The 16,704-nt window shown below is 51.7% G+C and overlaps 1 protein-coding gene across 1 annotated transcript; it reads left to right on the top strand.

Annotated features, from left to right (window-relative positions):
* The first annotated feature begins 1,132 nt into the window (after window positions 1–1,132).
* LOC115337587 (E3 ubiquitin-protein ligase rnf213-alpha-like) lies at window positions 1,133–15,508 on the top strand. Its single transcript, XM_030005962.1, has 27 exons — window positions 1,133–1,376; window positions 1,482–1,561; window positions 2,070–2,207; window positions 2,419–2,482; window positions 2,900–2,945; window positions 3,208–3,276; window positions 3,362–3,532; window positions 3,963–4,183; window positions 4,701–4,966; window positions 5,053–5,258; window positions 5,659–5,832; window positions 6,597–6,780; window positions 7,075–7,139; window positions 7,408–7,606; window positions 7,713–7,835; window positions 7,914–8,012; window positions 8,168–8,296; window positions 8,438–8,639; window positions 9,104–9,283; window positions 10,196–10,327; window positions 10,510–11,084; window positions 11,403–11,568; window positions 11,724–11,941; window positions 12,658–12,795; window positions 13,108–13,287; window positions 15,318–15,360; window positions 15,417–15,508. Exons 1-27 carry the CDS (start codon window positions 1,142–1,144, stop codon window positions 15,506–15,508), a joined length of 4,395 nt encoding a protein of 1,464 aa, XP_029861822.1. The 5' UTR covers window positions 1,133–1,141.
* The last annotated feature ends 1,196 nt before the right edge of the window (window positions 15,509–16,704 follow it).

Genomic DNA, 16,704 nt, shown 5'->3' on the forward strand with positions numbered 1-16,704 from the left:
GATTTCCTTCTTAAAGAATGTCCATCCCTCCTGGACCCCTCTGCCCTTCAGGACCGTCTCCCAAGGGACTCTCTCAACCAGTGCCTTGAAGAGGCCAAAGTTAGCCCTCCGGAAGTCCATAGTGGTGGTTTTGCTGACCACCTTCTTTGTCTCACCAAGAACTGAAAATTCTATCATTTCATGGTCGCTAAGCCCAAGACGGCCTCCGTCCATCACACCTCCCACCAGTCCTTCCCTGTTCGTAAACAGGAGGTCTAGCAAGGCTCCTCCCCTGGTTGGCTCACCCACCAGCTGTGTCAAGAAGTTATTTTCCACACACTCCAGGAACCTCCTAGATCGTTTACTCACTGCTGTGTTGTATTTCCAGCAGATGTCTGGAAAGTTAAAGTCCCCCACAAGGACAAGGGCACACGATTCTGAGACTACTGCCAGCCGCTTCTAGAGCAATTCATCCGTTTCTTCAACCTGGTCGGGCGGTCTATAACAGACTCCCAGCACAATATCTGTCTTATTGGCTTCCCCTCTCATCCTCAGCCATAAGCACTCCACCTTGTCATCAGAATCGTGTAGCTCTGTACAGTCAAAACATTCCCTAACATAAAGAGCCACCCCGCCACCTCTTCTACCTTGCCTATCCCTTCTGAAGAGCTTGTAGCCATCCATTGCAGCGCTCCAGTCATGGGAGTCGTCCCACCATGTTTCCGTGATGGCAACTAAGTCATATCTATCCTGCTGCACGATGGCTTCCAGCTCCTCCTGCTTACTGCCCATGCTGCGTGCGTTGGCATAGATGCATTTGAGCTGGGTTATCGAATCCACCCCTAACATCGGCATGCTGCCCCCAGGCTCATCTCTGGTGCAGCTAGTTTTATCCCTTACCCCCTTCAAACCTAGTTTAAAGCCCTCTCTGTGAGCCCCGCCATCTCATGAGCAAGGATTCTCTTACCCCTTTGAGACAGTTGAACACCATCTGTCGATATCTGCTCGGAAATCAGCTCAGCAAGACGTAGAGCATCCCGGAGACTCTTGGAGAGAGTTTCCTAGGATAATTCCTAACTCCTAGGAATACCCCCCAATCTCTAGGTGTACAATGCAGCTTACTGACACAGCTCGGATATGCTACAGTAGGGCCCTCTTCCGAATGCGTGTGAGGGAGGAGAAGCTTCACCCGCAGCCTCAGCCCAGCCAGGAGGATGAGAGCGGACCCTCGGCCGGGGATGAAGGTCACAGTGAGCCTGGGACGCATCCGACAGCGTCTGACAGCCAAAACTCCATTCCCGAGGGACGCGAGGACGTCGGTTCAACCCCGGAGCAGGTGACGGGGGACCACGCGTCCGACTGCGACAACTCCTGGGAGATCGTCTGCAGCGAGCCAGGTACTGCCGGAGCGGAGGTGGATCCCAACGGGATCAGGGCAGGGAAAAATAAGGGAGCGAGAGCAGCCCCTCACTGGCATCCCGCCTGCGGCGCTTCCGTTTTAGAGCTGTTGCCAGCGGATCCGTTGGTGGGAGATGGAGACGACTGCGGCGGGCAGGCCACCAAATCCCTCAGCGGACACGAGGTGGGTGCTTGGAACTCCTCGGTTGCTTGAAATCAGGTTTTTGCTAGTGAAAACGTCGAATTTGGGGGTCTGAAAAACTTCTATTTATCAGCAAAGCGCCACACGGCCGCTCGTTGGCCAAGTTCCCAGTTAGGAAAAAAGAAACAAAAACCCAACCTTAAATCCCCTCCCCCCCCCGAATTCCCTGTTTTTTCTTTTTATTGTGGAGAATGATGTTAGGTGGAGCAGATCTTTGGTCAGTTGGGGTCCTCCACCTGGTTGTGCACCCTCCCGACCGATTAACCTTTGCTGCGGTGGGGGGAAATTGAGATATAGCGGTCTTGTGCGCATGCTGTTCAGCAAAACCTCCAACATCTGCCTGTCGTGAGCGCTGTTTTGACCGTAAACCTGCATCCTATGAAAATTAACTCCATCCCTGGTCAGACCCAGCCACGTCGTGCTCCAAGGTGGCTCCGCCGTTCCTCCAAACGCTCTTGTGACCACCAGTAACTCTTCTTCTCCTTCCCAGGATCCTCCACAAGATGAAATCCGGGTCCAGCAGATGGTGGCGCACCACTATGCACCGGTGGAGGAGAATTACCAGAATGCTGGTGTCCGTCCGAAGGGAGCATCGGAAATGCAGGAGCAGAAGCATCTCAGGAGTCCGGTGAGTCTGCTGTGGCTTTCGAAGCTCTTGGAGGACAAAGGTTGAGTTTTCCGTGCCACTGGCCTGGATTTTGGAGCTCAACTCTCTACAAATGGTAGAGGCAGAAGAAGACCGTGCCCAGCCCTTTGTCTCTCCGGTCCTTTGAGCTCTCAGCTTTTGAACTTCATTTTTTTTTTTTCCCTTCAACTCTTCCCATTTTTCTTTTCTCCAGGCGAAGGTCCCGGCTGACGTTAAGAGAGCAGAGATGACAAACGAGGGGAACCTCAACCGCGCAGGTACCGGTGGGAGCGTCTCCTCGGTCGTGTCGTCTTCTCTGACGATAAATTGGGTGCCGAGTCGCGTCGGGAGCGGCCCTGGGTGACGAGAGCTGGTTGGGAGGTGGAAGTTTTTGGTGACGCCACACGGAAAAGCCTCCTGGGCTTCCTCGGGGACCTGCCCAGGGAGGAAGATGCGATGGGCCGTGCCGGCGGCTGCCCTCGCTCTGCCAGCCTTGCTGCCCGTCCCCAGCTGGGCTGTGCCCGAGCGCTGGTGAACTTGAGAGGACGGTGAAGACCTTGCTCTTAGATTGGGTTGGTCAAGAAGACCGTGCCCAAGCTGCGAGGAGCCCCCCCCTCTCCCTGGTGAAACCCACTTTCTACCTTTTCTTGGCTTGCCACCTTCTTCGGAGGCATTAATAAATGCTTTCTCCTCAGCTGCAGATCCCCGGGGGATCAGAGAAGGGCCAGGACCTTCCAGAAGGTTCGTTGCCCGGAGGGACGTTATCACCGAAGGGTTTGAGGTTGGGTCGGGAGGGCTGGAGGTCCAGCGCTTCCCCAGGGGAAGGGGCTGTGGTGGAGGAGATGCAGCTTGAGCATCGTTAAGGTCCCTTCTCACCCCCAAATCCCACCCCTCGGGATGTCCTTCCGCAATCCTCTTCCCGCACCCAAGTGGTGGGCGCTCGCTCCAAGACATCTGGGTTTTTTCCGAAATAACCTCGGAGTAACCGAGGGGTCTTCGACAGGGCGGGAGGTGACAACGTGGGGGACACGCAACCACCGGGAACGTCAGCCAAGAGCCGACTGCAGTGGATGTGAGTGGTGGAGCGGATGGAGATGGGGTTAAGGGGATGGTGGCAGGAGGACGCGGTGGGGACCCGTCACCTTTTTTTCTAACAGCTGCCAGCCCAGCCCATATCTTTTTGGTGGATGTTACCCAATCCAAGACACGATGACCCTGGAGTTCGTTGCTGTGCTGTCAGATTCTCATCTTGACGAAAGATTCAAGATCTGTGTTGTCTTCTACAAACAGCCCGGCCTCTGCGAAGAATTCGCCAAAATGGAGAAAAGGTAAAAAAAAAAAAAAAAAAAAAAAAGATGGTTGAATTTATGCTGAGGAGGCATTTCCGCTGCGGTTCTCCTTTGGGAGATTCAGCTCTGGGCTGAAGGACCTCGCTGCAGGTTCCTCCAGAGGTTGGAGGTGAACCCCCAAACGGAGAGGTCCCGGAGGAGTTGTTGCGCTTGCGCTTGGTGGCGGCTCCTCCAATCTTCCCATCGCTCGTTTATGGCTGGGGCCGGGATTTTTCAGCCCTGTGCGAGGATCTGAGCCGGGTTGATTGTTTTAATTAGTCCCCTGGCTGATGAACCGGGCTGTGGATTTCTACCGGACGTTCTGAAGGCCAACGATGTCTCGTTGAATGAGCCCAAACTTGAGCGTTGGCTTGGGGTTGACCTTGGTGGTCAACCCCAAGCCAACAAACTCCTTCTCTTCCTCTTCCAGAGAGAAAGTGCTCACGGGCAGAGCCAGGATCCCCCTTTCTCACCTGCAAGAAGGACTCATCTTTTATAAATACGCCCTCGTTAACATCTACAGCCGAGACAGAGAGTGTGAATTAGAGCACATTTCTTTAGAGAACTCTGACATCCCAGAGACCTTCAAGTACAGAAAGGCTCGATTATTTCGTGTCGTGAATATACCTAAAACAGAGATCAAAGCGGACGGTAAGAGCTGTTATTTACCCTAAAGTCATGACCGGAACCAACGGTGATGGCCATAGGCTGACCTACGTTTAACCCTGGTTTATTTTGGGAGGTTTACGAGCTGCTCGTACAATTAAATTTTTTTTTTTTTTTCCTCGTAATAAAAATCACAGCTGGCACCCAAATCCTTTGCAGAAAATGGGTGGCTTTTTTAGGTTTATTTTGGGAGGTTTACGAGCTGCTCGTACAATTAAAATTTTTTTTTTTTTTCCTCATAATAAAAATCACAGCTGGTACCCAAATCCTTTCCAGAAAATGGGTGGCTTTTTTAGGTTTATTTTGGGAGGTTTACGAGCTGCTTGTACAATTAAAATTTTTTTTTTCCTCGTAATAAAACTCACAGCTGGCACCCAGATCCTTTCCAGAAAATGGGTGGCACCTCTTGGCCTGGAGAAACACGGAGATGGTTTCATGCTTTTGTGGCTCAGCCGAGCTTGGTGTCTACGTTTTCTTCCCAAACTCTTCCTTTTTCCCTCAGGAACATGGACCTTCTTCGAACACTTGGAATGCGATTTCTCCAGCAGCAGTACCAGCCTTTGGAAAGCCTTATACAAAACGGTGTCCAGGTGTGAGATCCAGATGGAATACCTGGCGCACAATTTCTTTGCTCATGCTACCTCCTGGAATTTCCTCGAGGATATGGAGAGGAAACTGGATAGGTACAAGGAGAGCATCAAAACCTGTCTCGGGGACACCAGGGAAGGAGAATGCTTTGAGATCATCCACAGTTCGGATGCGAAAGCGGTAAGCATCCACCAAAACCCCTCGGGAGTCGGCAGAGTCATGTCCCTCGTTTTGCGAAATGCCCTCTCCTTATTCTCGTTGTCCAGGTGAAAGACGGTATCAAATCCTTCGTACAAGCAATTATGAAGAGCCTGAAGACCGCGGAACATAAACTTCTTAAGCTCCTGTTTGCCTTTCACGTCTTGTTTCGCTACGACGTCACCCTCCCCGCGGCGTCCATTGCCAAGGCCGAAAAGCACTTCGAGGCCATCGAATTCGTCAACAGCGAATACGAAGAACTGAGAGGAAAAAGGTAATTTGGATTTGTCAACCTGCTCGCTCGGAGCAGGGTCACTTTTAGAGGTCTGGGGCTCAGCTCAGTTGTCCCCATGTGTCACGTTGGGTGCCGCGTGTTATCCCAAGGGGTTTTTGACAGCGGATAAACCCAAGTTGGTGGCTTCCAGCCCGGTGAGTCCATCTCGGGCACCTCGAAAGAGCGTTCGACATCTCTGGTATTGGTTGTCCTGTGGAGATGTCTCGATCTGAGCTTTTTCCAGACAGCTGCCCGCAGGCGGGATGAATCCTATCGTGCATTTTGGGAAAAGACTCCGTCCCGGCTTGGCACCCGTCTCCTGCTGGCATCCCAGAGGTTGGTTATGGGAAGTTTGACTTTTTGGGCCTTTTTTTTTTTTTTTTTTTTTTTTTTTTTGCAGCAAATACTTCCCGGCTCTGAAGGAAATGTGTCTCAGGACCACTGATGGCACCTTGTGGATCTGGTTGGTCCCGCTGCTCTACGCAATCAAGGAGAAGACCGAAGACCCCTTTCACCCCTATGAACCTCCTTTGCATGCCTTCGTACAGCTGAGAGGGGACAAAGAGAAGCAAAGGTGGGTTTGAAAGACTGAGGTAATAAACTGTCCTGCTTTCCAAAGCGCTTTTCATTCCTTCTGCTTGGCGGGGCTGCCCCTTCTCCTTGCCGTGCTGCGTCCCCTGCCCCGGGGGGGTGTTGAAAGAGATTTTGGTGGACCTTGAGGGGAGGATGGAGCCAGGTGCTCCGTGGTCTTATCCAGACGGTTGGATGGGAGCGGTTCTGGGGAGAGAATGGGTTGGAAAGAACCTTCAAAGATCATCTAGGCCAACCCCCCTGCGGTGGGCAGGGACATCTTCCACAAGATCTGATTCCTCAAAGCCCCATCCAACCTGACCTTGAACAATTCTGACGATGGGACGCCTGCAGCATCTCTGGGCAAGCTGTTCCGGCGTCTCGCCACCCCCATCGTACAACGTTTCTTCCTTAAGTCGGATCTAAATCTCCCCTTTTTCAGTTTAAAACCATTGGCCAGGCGCAGGACCTCGCGCTTGGCCATGTTGAACTCCGTGAGGTTGGCCCAGGCTCGCTCCTCCAGCCTGTCAAGGTCAACTTGAACCCTGAGTTTTGTCCTCGTGACATTTAAAGCAGGTGAATTTCCCAAAATTCCTGCTTTGCCTTGTAGAGTCGCTCTCCGACAAACCCCAGCTCCTCCTTCCAGCCCCCAGCCACCCCGGCTGTAGGTCACCACCGCGTCTACCGGTCACGGTGCCATCAGAAACGCCACTGACACGCCTGCCGGTCCTCCAAAGTCCATCTGATGTTCTTGACCTGCTTTCCTAGGGAAGTCCTGAAGATGATACATGCTCACAAGACCTTGATTAAAAGATGTGCTCCACTGGCGAAGAAAGTGCTGGAGATGGTGGCTGTGAGCAACTTCACCAGGGATCCTTTGCCCGACATTTCCTTTCCGCTCCAGCTCCTCTTGGAGACCTTGTACGTGCGCATCCTGGATTCCCAAGTGCCTGTAAGGACTACTGACCGATGGAAGACCTTCTTCTGCTCCGTAGGGAGCGGTGGGGCTGTTGAAACGTGGGCCAGATGGTGTCCTTGGTTCCTGTGGAGATTTTCAGCAGGACTAGAAGGGACTTAATTGTAGAAACCTGGGATTAGAGCTGAATCCTGGGACTGGATGAAAGGAAATCCTTTTAATCTTGCCAGAAAACTTCACGCTTGAGTGTTTTAAGTGTGGAAGCTGCTCAGCCGCGGGAGCAGGAGCCTCCTCGTGTTTGTCCTCAACGTCTTTCTGTCCTCTTTTTAGGAAGACGGTTTGAACGTGGCTTTGGAAAGCATCGCCACCAGGATGGACGTCTGGTTCAAGGGCTTGTGAGTCGGGGCTTCTCACAAGGAGAGGTGCTGCGACGCCTCTGGAAAGGGTCCGGGGAGGGATGGATGGAAGCCTGGCTGAGCAGAAAGAGGGTGGCTGCCACGATTTGCCTGTTGCTTTTTTTTGATGTTTTTAACCCCACCGTGGCACGGAGACCCGCAACCTACGAACCTGCCCGCATCTCCCAGCCGCAGATGGTGGCCGTGGTCGGGTAGTGACCGTGAAAAACAATCGCAAGAAGCGTTTGGTCCTTTCCCGCATCCCCAGGTGCCCATCGGGGTCTTCAAAGCCGTCGCTGAAGCCCACGCATGAGCAAGAGGTCTTGCAGTGTCTGAATTTGGTGTACATCTTGCTGAGGCACGTTTTGGAGAGGCTGGCGAAACTGGTGTTGTTCAGCTCCGTGATGATAATGCTGCGGATGCTTGGGATGTTTGTCAGCAAAGCGGATTTACTGCAAGCGAACAAGGTGAGAACGAGGTTTGTGGCTTCTGTCACGAAGGCTTAGCCTCCTGTTCGTAGCCGAGGAGAACCCAGCGCTTCTGGCTCGCTCTTTTGTTCTTTAATTTCTCAAGGAATTCCAGCAGTTTACCTCAGCAGAAAGGTTTAAAGAGTTTTCACGTTGGACCACGCCGTGGCTCGAGAGACACTTTCACAAGGCACCCGTGGACGAGAAAACCTTTCTGAATAACATCGAGGCGAGTGACAATGCGAACCGCGACCCTTGGGTAGACCCGCTTGAGGCTCTGCTGATGGGTTTGGCTTTTCCTCCGTAGATGTGGCAGCAGCTGCTTTCGCTGAAGATCCTCTGCGTGGGATGGACCAAGGAGTGGCGGAACTTGATCCGCAACGCGTTTGAGAAGTGGCTGAAGAAGGTGAGTCGCGGAGACCCTCCGGCTGGTGTGGGGGGGTGATGCTCCTGGTCTTTGCCGCCCTTAGTTTTGCCTTGGTCGCTGTTTTGGTGGTGGAACTTGAGGAGACCGGTAAGGACCCGGAAAGCAGCTCCCTCTTAAGCGTTTCCTTGCCATAGGTTAGTGACAAACACCTCCTGGAATTCTACTTGGCTTTCCTGAAGATGGAGAAGCACCGTGAGACGGAGTTGGAGAGCTGCTTTATGAATTGCATCGTCCAGTGGATCAGACGCCTCGACAGAAGCGAGGTATGAGAGCTGCCGCTCCTCCTTGGGTTGCCGGCGGCCTCTACGTCCCGCTTTGCCAGCTCTTTTACTGGTCTGCGCTGGGTTGAGAGAGAGGGGGAAGCTCTTTCTCCCCTAAACAGGAGAAATTTCTCATCCTTCCAGGAATCCATGCTAAAATCCATGATGCCCATGTTCCTCAAGATGAGCAAACCAGTTGCTGGGATGGTGCTTTCTGTTGTCGTGGAGAAAATGTGTTCGGTGGTGAAGAGGCTGGGAAGCACCAACACATTTGACGAGAGCACCGGCCCCGTTCTTGCAAACCTGCTCAACGCTCCCGGGGTCTGCGATCTCATTTCTGCTGTCGGTGAGTGTCCCCTGAGCAGTTTTCTTGGGAGAAGCTCTTGATTTCTAAGTGAGCTAGATGGGAAGACCAGGTCTTTTCACAGAGACCTTCTGATTTTGTTGGCAACAAAAAATGAGAGGGGGAAAAAAAAAAAAAAAAAAAAATCATCTTCCATGCTAGAAAAATGGAAGTTCTGTTCCAGGAATGGAGAGCTGGCTGCCCAACCTCAGATGCAATCTCCTAGGTGGTCCCCATTGTTTCAGGCAGGGGGAGATACCTGGGTTTCCCAAAGGAAATTTGGGATTTTCCCCAGGTGCTGGTTTTGACAGTTGAGCTAGAAAGTAACCACACATGTCCTCCTCACCAGTAGGGTGATGGACCCCCCCGAACTGGAAGCTGCTGGCTCTTCCTGAGGATCTGGCTTCAAACGAAACACAGGAGAGAAATTGCTGGCTGTCTTTCACCAAACTTCATTTATTTTACAGAAGAATTGGAGTGCAAGTTTCCGGTTCAGCTCAGCGACGGTGCAGAAATCCTCCTTTCCCGGGTGTACGCGCTCTTCAGCTTCGTGGGACGTCGCGTTCTCTTGGGAGATATTCCCTGCAGTATCCTCTCCGACGTCTTAAAGCATGAGGAGATGTTTAAGAAGCTGCTGTGCACCTGCAGTAAGTTTGGAGTTTCCAACTTGGGTGTGTTTCCATGGTTATGTGGCCAACAGGAGACATATCTACTGGATAGTTACCTAAAATGCAAAGAAAAGTAAAAATTATCTGCAACGGGAGTCCAAAAAAACAGAAGTAAAAGTGTAATAGTAGGTCACAGAGGTGATTTTAAGCAATTGAGAAGCAGGAAGGAGTGGAAATGCTGGAGGGTTTTTTTATGCAGTTAAAGTTTTGGGGTGTTTGTGGAATTTATTTCAAGGATTGCGGTGGTGTAGCTTCCTGGTTACACACCTTGCCTTCAGGCCCGTTGCAAACGCCAACTCTACGTGATTAAAACTGAGAGGAAAGGGGGCAAGTCCTCCAAATTCCGCTCCAAGAATAAACTTTATCGGTAATTTTGGGGTTTTGGGGGGCAAGTCCTCCAAATTCTGCTCCAAGAATAAACCTTATTGGTATTTTTGGGGTTTTTGGAGGGCAAGTCCTCCAAATTGTGCTCCGAGAATCAACTTTGGTATCAGTGGTTTTGGGGGTTTTGGAGGGCAAGTCCTCCAAATTCTGCTCCGAAAATCAACTTTATCAATGTTTTTGGGGGTTTTGGAGGGCAAGTCTTCCAAATTCTGCTCCAGAAATAAACTTTATCGATATTTTTGGTCTTTGGGGGGGCAAGCCCTCTAAATTCTCCTCTGAGAATCAACTTTATAGGTAGTTTTGGGGGGCAGGTCCTCCAAATTCTGCTCTGAGAATTTACTTTATTGATATTTTTGGTGGTTTTGGCAGCAGTGCTGCTTTGGGAAGGAGCTGCAGGCTTTCCGTAAACTGAAACACTCGTCATTTTTTTGATGGCAGTGGTTACGTTCCCTGCAGCTCTTCTCTTTCCAAGGGGTTCTCCTTCATGTCTGGGTCTCTTTTTTCCAGATTCCTCTTTCTCCAAGTGTATAACAGAAGTGCTGAGGGTCAGGAAGCGGGAGTTTGAGCAACTGGAAGAGCAGAAGCAGCAAAGATGCTCCTTTCTCCGTCTGTGCCGTGGCATAGAGGATATAATAAAAGGTACCAGCTGGGTTAATGGTGCTCCTTCTGTGGTTGTTGAGTGGGGAGATATTTCCTAAAATATAGTCTCACAGTGGGTGGGAGGGAAACGCAATCAGGGAACCTGTTGACTTCAGGGCTTGTCTTTGTTGGTGGAGAGACGTGCGACGTGAGCTCCTTCTTGTTGTTCCCACCTGGTTTAGTGGATAGAAGTGCCGTGGAGAAAAGCATCATGGACAACGAAAGTTTTAAGGATCAGATGTCGGTGAAGAAGTTCTCTATCGATGGCAAGAGCGAAATGGAACCCCACGTCCTCGCCAATTACAGTGACATGATGCAAAAACTTTATGTTGTGGAGAAAAGCCAATGTTTCCGTAGGCTGTGGAAGATGAGAGCGGAGCAAACCAAAGCCGCGATCCCTGAAGATCAAATTTTGTCCGTAGAAGATGTTCAAGAAAAAATTTTTAAGCCAGCCTTCGCTGACTTTCAGAAAACCTACCTGTCCCTCAGAGACTTCTCCATCACCCTGGGGGCCGTGCAGAGCCAGTTTGAGAGGGTGCTGGGAGAGAAGGAACAGCTCCTGGAGGAGTTTGAAATCATGGAGGACAGCGTAGGGGCAAGGAACAGAGGAGCTCGCTGGATCGCAGGTGCGGTGGAGAGGATTGAAAACTACCTGACCCTCTCGAAAGTGGTGAACACCGCCAAGATGATCGACGCTTTGAGGCAGATACTTCGGCTGGAGGGGGATTTCCAGATTCTCAGCGACCTGACGAAATACGTACGTAGGAGACGCGTGGGCGGTCTGCGTCGGTTGCTCTTGGGAAAATCCATGTAGGCAGGTCCATGTGGTATCTTAAAATTAAATCCTATCGGGTGTGATTCCTTCCTCCTTAATTAAACTTGAGTGATAGGCTGAAGGAATTACTTCCAGCTGCCTCTTCCTATTCGTCATGGAGGCCTAGAGGGATGAATTCAAGAGCAGACTTTGGTTTGAGGCCGAGATCTCATCTTGTTCGGGGAGGAGGAGGTAGAACTGAGCTTCTTTTCTTCTCTTCCCAACAGACACGTATTGGGTTTTGTTTCTTCTTTTGTCCAGGAAGAGCAGGAATTCAAGAATAAGCGACTTGATTTTATGACCGAAGACTTAATGAGCGTGAAAAAAAGTTTGAGTGACATTCCCCGGGGAGTCTTGGACTTTTTGAGGGTACTTCTGGAATGTGCAAGGAAAGGTTTTACCTCCTGGATCAAGACCATAATAAAAGGTGGGTTGGAGGGAAGGAAGTCATCAGATACGGCAACAGAAGCAGACCCCTTAGTCCTCGTCTGTTCCCACATCCAACACAGTTTTACATGAATCAGAGAAATTCCTCGACTGTCTTTCTTATTTTTTCTTTTTTCTTTCTTTTTTCTCCTCCAGACAGGACAGAAATCCCCGTATTTGTGGAGCTGGCATCGATTTCTGCGGGTGAAAACGACATGGATATTGACAGAGTGAGCTTCTTCCGTGATGCCATGGCTGCTTCTGCCCCCATCGTATTAGACCTGAGTCCCACAGCTGGGTTTGACCAGTTCTTGGCAGCTCTGTCTTTCATCAGAGAAGCCATCGCGAAAGACAGTAAGCTGCCCAAGAAACTGGTAAGTCTTCAAGTCCCGTGTCCGAAAGTCACTTGGACTCTTGCTGTGAGGCCGAGTCGCTTGCGTGTAGGTGTCTGATGACATTTAAGATGGTTTCCCCAGGACATCCATGTGGGCCTGGCAGGACCTGGGCAAAGGCTGTGCTCTTTTTTGGAGCGGAAGCCTGGTGGAACATCTCAAATGACCTTACACACCCGTGTGGGCAACTGGAGGAGGCCCGGCGGGTGTTGTGAAGAAGAGGAAACGAGTTCTGGAGTCTACGGTTTAGGATCACGGAATAGTTGAGGTTGGGAGGGACCTCTGGAGATCATCTCACCTAAATTCCCCGCTTAAAATGCAGGCAGGTAGGGCAGGTAGCTCATGGCCGTGTCCGATTGAGTAGTGAGCATCGCCAGGGCTGGAGGACTCCAGAACCTGTTTCGGAATTTGACAGAAAAGCTTCTGTTTAACAGAATCCCTTATGTTTGTGCCCCACGCTGTCACTGCTCTGCTCCCCACCAAAACTAGAGCGGAGAACAAGAGCTTCGCCACATGCCAACGCTCTGGGGTGTTGGGATAGTTCCGGCTCTGGGGCTTTGTCTCCTCAGAAGAAATGGGAAACCTCGTCCTCAGAAGAAACGGTCCCAGAAACCCCACCATCAAGTGTGGGGCGGGGGAGTGGTGCCCAGTGTCCTTCCAGCTGGTTACTGGGTTTCCCTTTGGTTCTTCTTTTGCAGAAAGACTCCTGTGACAACAGAGAATGGATACAGATGGTTCATGACTCTCATGGCTCTGTGGAGCGTTCTTCAATCTCTCAAGCCAGAAGCATCAACAGAAATGGGATTTTTACCATCTTGACACCTCCGAAATTCAAGGTAAAGGGTCTCCAAGACTGTTTCTTGTCCGGTTGTATTTTTTTAACGCTATTGGGAGAAAAGATCTTTCTTGAAATCAACTTCCGATGAGCGTGCCAGCTTGCCAATAGATCTCCAGTTGGGTTTGCAGCTCGTACCGCCATTTTTCTGTTAAAGCTTGAGTACGTTCAGTGGAAAATTCAGTGGAAAACAGTCTTTCCTTTCCTCCAAAGGAGGCGGTACAAGACATGGAGAGTCCTGATGTGCAGCATTTCAACTCAAAGCTATGTAAAAGGCCATGCGGTGATGCCGGTTGTCTTCTCTACTTTCCAGGCTACGCTGGAGGACTGTGTCTCGTTGAAACTGCTGAATGACAGAGATGAGACCGCATCTCCGGCAGACCAGAAGGCCAAGAAATACAGTTTGTCTCAGCTCACAGAGCTCCAGAACAAGCTTATGTTGATCGCCACCAAGGTTGAGCAGGGCAGGGAGGAGGCAAACCGTTTCTTGGAGGTACGTCACACTGCGGCGCCAACATCTGCCTGAAAAACGGTGGCCGTTGGGCGTGGGATTTTTCTGGGATTATTTCCGGGAGACTCATCCATGACCCGCGGTTCTGGCCTTTCACGAGCAGAAGCGTTGCTCTAGGATAACGCCCGCTTCCCAAGCTACAGAAGTGGGATTCGCTTCCCTGAGGATTGTTCCTCGCTTTTGGTGCCCCACAGCCCGTCCGAGACCTTTCATACTTTGGTATGGAGGGACTCCTAGAATGGTTTCAGTTGGAAAGGAGCTCTGAAGACCTTCCAGTCCATCTCCCCTGCAATGGACAGGGACATCTTTCACTAGATCAGGTTGCTCAAAGCCCCGTCCAACCTGACCTTGAACACTTCCGATGGTGAGGTATCCGCAACTTCCGTGGGCAACCCGTTCCAGCGTCCCAGCGCTCTCGTTGTAGAATGTTTCTTCCTTATATCTGATCTAAATCCACCCTCTTTCAGTTTAAAACTGTTGTCCCTTGTTCTGTCACTACAGGCCTTGGTAAAATGTCTCTCTCCATCTTATAAGCTCTCTTGATGCATTGAGCAGCCACAAGAACATCTCCCCAGAGCCTTTCCAACTGAACAATCCCAATTTTCTCAGCTTTTCTCCACAGCAGAGGTGTTCCAGCCCTCTGATCATTCTTACGTCCTTCCTCTGGACCTGCTCTAACAGGTCCACGTCTGTCTTAGAATCGTAAAATCATTTAGGTTGGAAAAGACCCTTAAGATCATTGAGTCCAACCGTAACCCTAACACTGCCAAGTCCACTGCTAAGCCATGTCCCGAAGTGCCGCATCTGCACGTCTTTGAAATCCCTCCGGGAACGGTGACTCCACCGCTTCCCTGGGCAGCCCGTTCCAACGCTTGACAACTCTTTCAGGGAAGACTTTTTTTCCTAATATCCGACCTAAACCTCCCCTGGTGCAACTTGAGGCTGTTTCCTCTTCTCCTATTACTTGTTACTTGGGAGAAGAGACCGACCCCCACCTCGCTACAGCCTCCTTTCAGGTAGTTGGAGAGAGCGATAAGGTCTCCTCCCAAAAGCCTCCTTTTCTCCAGTCTAAACAACCCCAGTTCCCTCAGCTGTTCCTCATCAAACTTGTTCTCCGGACTTTTCACCAGCTTCGTTGCTCTTCTCTGGACACGCTCCAGCACCTCAATGTCCTTCTTGTAGCGAGGGGCCCAAAACTGAACACGTTATCTGAGGTGCGGCCTCACCAGTGCCGAGTATGGGGGGACTATCGCTTCCCTAGTCCTGCTAGCCACACGATTTCTGATAGAAGCCAGGATGCCGTTGGCCTTCTTGGCCACCTGGGCACGCTGCCGGCTCGTATTTTTGTGCTAGGGACCCCAGAGCTGAACACGGTGGTCCAGGGGAGGGTCTCACCAGAGCGGAGTAGAGTCCCGTGGACTTAAGTACCTTCAGGTTCTTCAGGTGGTCTCGTACCTGATCTTCTACGATGGGAGGGACTTCATTCCCCCAGTCTCTGCCGTGAGGTTCGGGGGCTTGAGAGATGTGGGAAGAGAGAGAACCGTTGAAAACTGAGGCAAAAAAGTGAGTATCTCGGTCTTCTCCATGTCGGTTGACACCAGCTCTCCCGTCTTGTTTACCAGGACGATATATTTTCTTTTATCTTCCTTGTCTGTCCAACATGCCTGTAGATGTCCTTCTTGTCAGTCTTCGCATCCCTTGCCAAACTCAGCGCCAATTACGCCTCAGCTTCCCGGATCCCATCCCTACATATCCGCGCAGTGTCCCTATATTCTTCCCGGGATACGTGTCCCTGCTTCCACTGCCTGTGCGTTTCCTTCTTGCGCTTCAGTTTGAACAGGAGATCCTTACTCAGCCATGCTGGTCTCCTGGTTTCCTTGCCTGATTTCTTATACTTGGCAAGCGAGAGCTCTTGCGCTCTAAGAAAAACGTCCTTAAAGAGCTGCCGGCTCTTTTCAGCTCTTTATCCCCAAGTGCAGCATCCCAAGGGGTCCCGTCCACCGCGTCCTTAGACAACCGCAAGTTCAGTCAGCGGCGAGGCCAGCAGCGGCAACGGTAAGTCGGCGGCTAAGCGCTAGATTGAGGCGGACTGAGAGGTTCCCGAGGCCCAGGAGGGCCGGGGAAGAGCGGAGGGACCGTGCAGAGCCGGCGGCTCTCGGTGGACGCGGCGTGGGCGTTGCTGGGGCAACCGCGGGAGATTTGAACGGCCCTGAGGAGTGTCAGCAACCAGGAGCGCGGCGAACAGGGCGGGCAAACAGGGCGTGGCACGTCAGAAAGGGCGTGGCACGGCAGTTCGCGCAGGCAGGGCGTGCAGGTAGGGCACAGCCCCCCCTCTTCCCAGCTCGATAAGGCTACTCAAGTGGTGAGTGTCGGCCTGGAGGGAGACCCAGGTATGGTTGCCACTCGGGTGAAAGCCATTGTTAGGAAAAATGTGGCGACGCAGACAGAGGTCCCATGTAAACGTGCTGCTGTCCAGCTCTCTGGCTGCAGGGAGTGCCTGAGTCTATCACTGATGATGGAGGTCAGCGGGGACGCCTCTTGTGTGAGATGTGACCAGGTGAGTGATCTGCTCAGCCTGGTGGTAGAGCTGAAGGAGGAAGTGGAAAGGTTGAGGAGTATCAGGGAGCGTGAGAGGGAGATAGATTGGTGGACCCACACCCTACCATCCCTGAGGCAGAGGCAGCGGATGGAGGCTCCGCAAGAAGCGGAGGTTCCCCTGCCCTCCTGTCTCCAGGCAGGAGGGGACTTAAGAGATGGAGGGGAATGGATACAGGTCCCTGCTTGGGGAGGCAGGCGAATCCGCTCCCGGTCTCCCTCACCTTCCCAGTTGCCCCTACGCAAAACAGGTATGGGGCTCTGGAACTTGAGGACCAGGCCAGTAAAGATCAGGGTGTAGATGAAGCCCTATCTAGGGAGGTGCCTAGGCCCAGTCGGGCAGCCCCACGCATTCTCACAGCCTCTGAAAAAAGAAAAAGGACGGTAATTGTCGCAGGCGACTCCCTTCTGAGGGGGACAGAGGGCCCAATATGCAGACCTGACCCATCCCACAGGGAAGTCTGCTGCCTCCCTGGGGCCTGGGTGAAAGACATTACCAGGGAACTCCCTGGTCTGGTTCGGACCTCTGATCATTACCCATTGCTGGTTGTGCAGGTTGGCAGTGATGAGATTGCAGAGAGAAATCCAAAGGCAATCAAAAGGGATTTCAGGGCACTGGGATGATTAGTAGAAAGATCGGGAGCACAGGTAGTGTTTTCCTCGATCCCTTCAGTGGCAGGGAAATACACTGAAAGGAACATGAAAACACACCTGGTTAATACGTGGCTCAGAGGCTGGTGCCACAGGTGGAATTTTGGGTTTTTTGATCATGGGGAGGTTTACACAGCACCGGGCTTGCTAGTG

Source organism: Aquila chrysaetos (assembly GCF_900496995.4).
Source record: "Aquila chrysaetos chrysaetos chromosome W unlocalized genomic scaffold, bAquChr1.4 W_unloc_5, whole genome shotgun sequence".
Lineage (NCBI taxonomy): Eukaryota > Metazoa > Chordata > Aves > Accipitriformes > Accipitridae > Aquila > Aquila chrysaetos.

What these genes read in the sequence shown, in the direction of transcription:
- LOC115337587 (XM_030005962.1), top strand. Translation starts at nt 1,142, where the DNA reads ATGCGTGTGAGGGAGGAGAAGCTTCACCCGCAGCCTCAGCCCAGCCAG. An exon ending in AACAGAGATCAAAGCGGACG is followed by an intron (nt 4,184 to 4,700) that starts GTAAGAGCTGTT and finishes TTTTTCCCTCAG; the next exon opens with GAACATGGACCTTCTTCGAA. An exon ending in TGACACCTCCGAAATTCAAG is followed by an intron (nt 12,796 to 13,107) that starts GTAAAGGGTCTC and finishes TCTACTTTCCAG; the next exon opens with GCTACGCTGGAGGACTGTGT.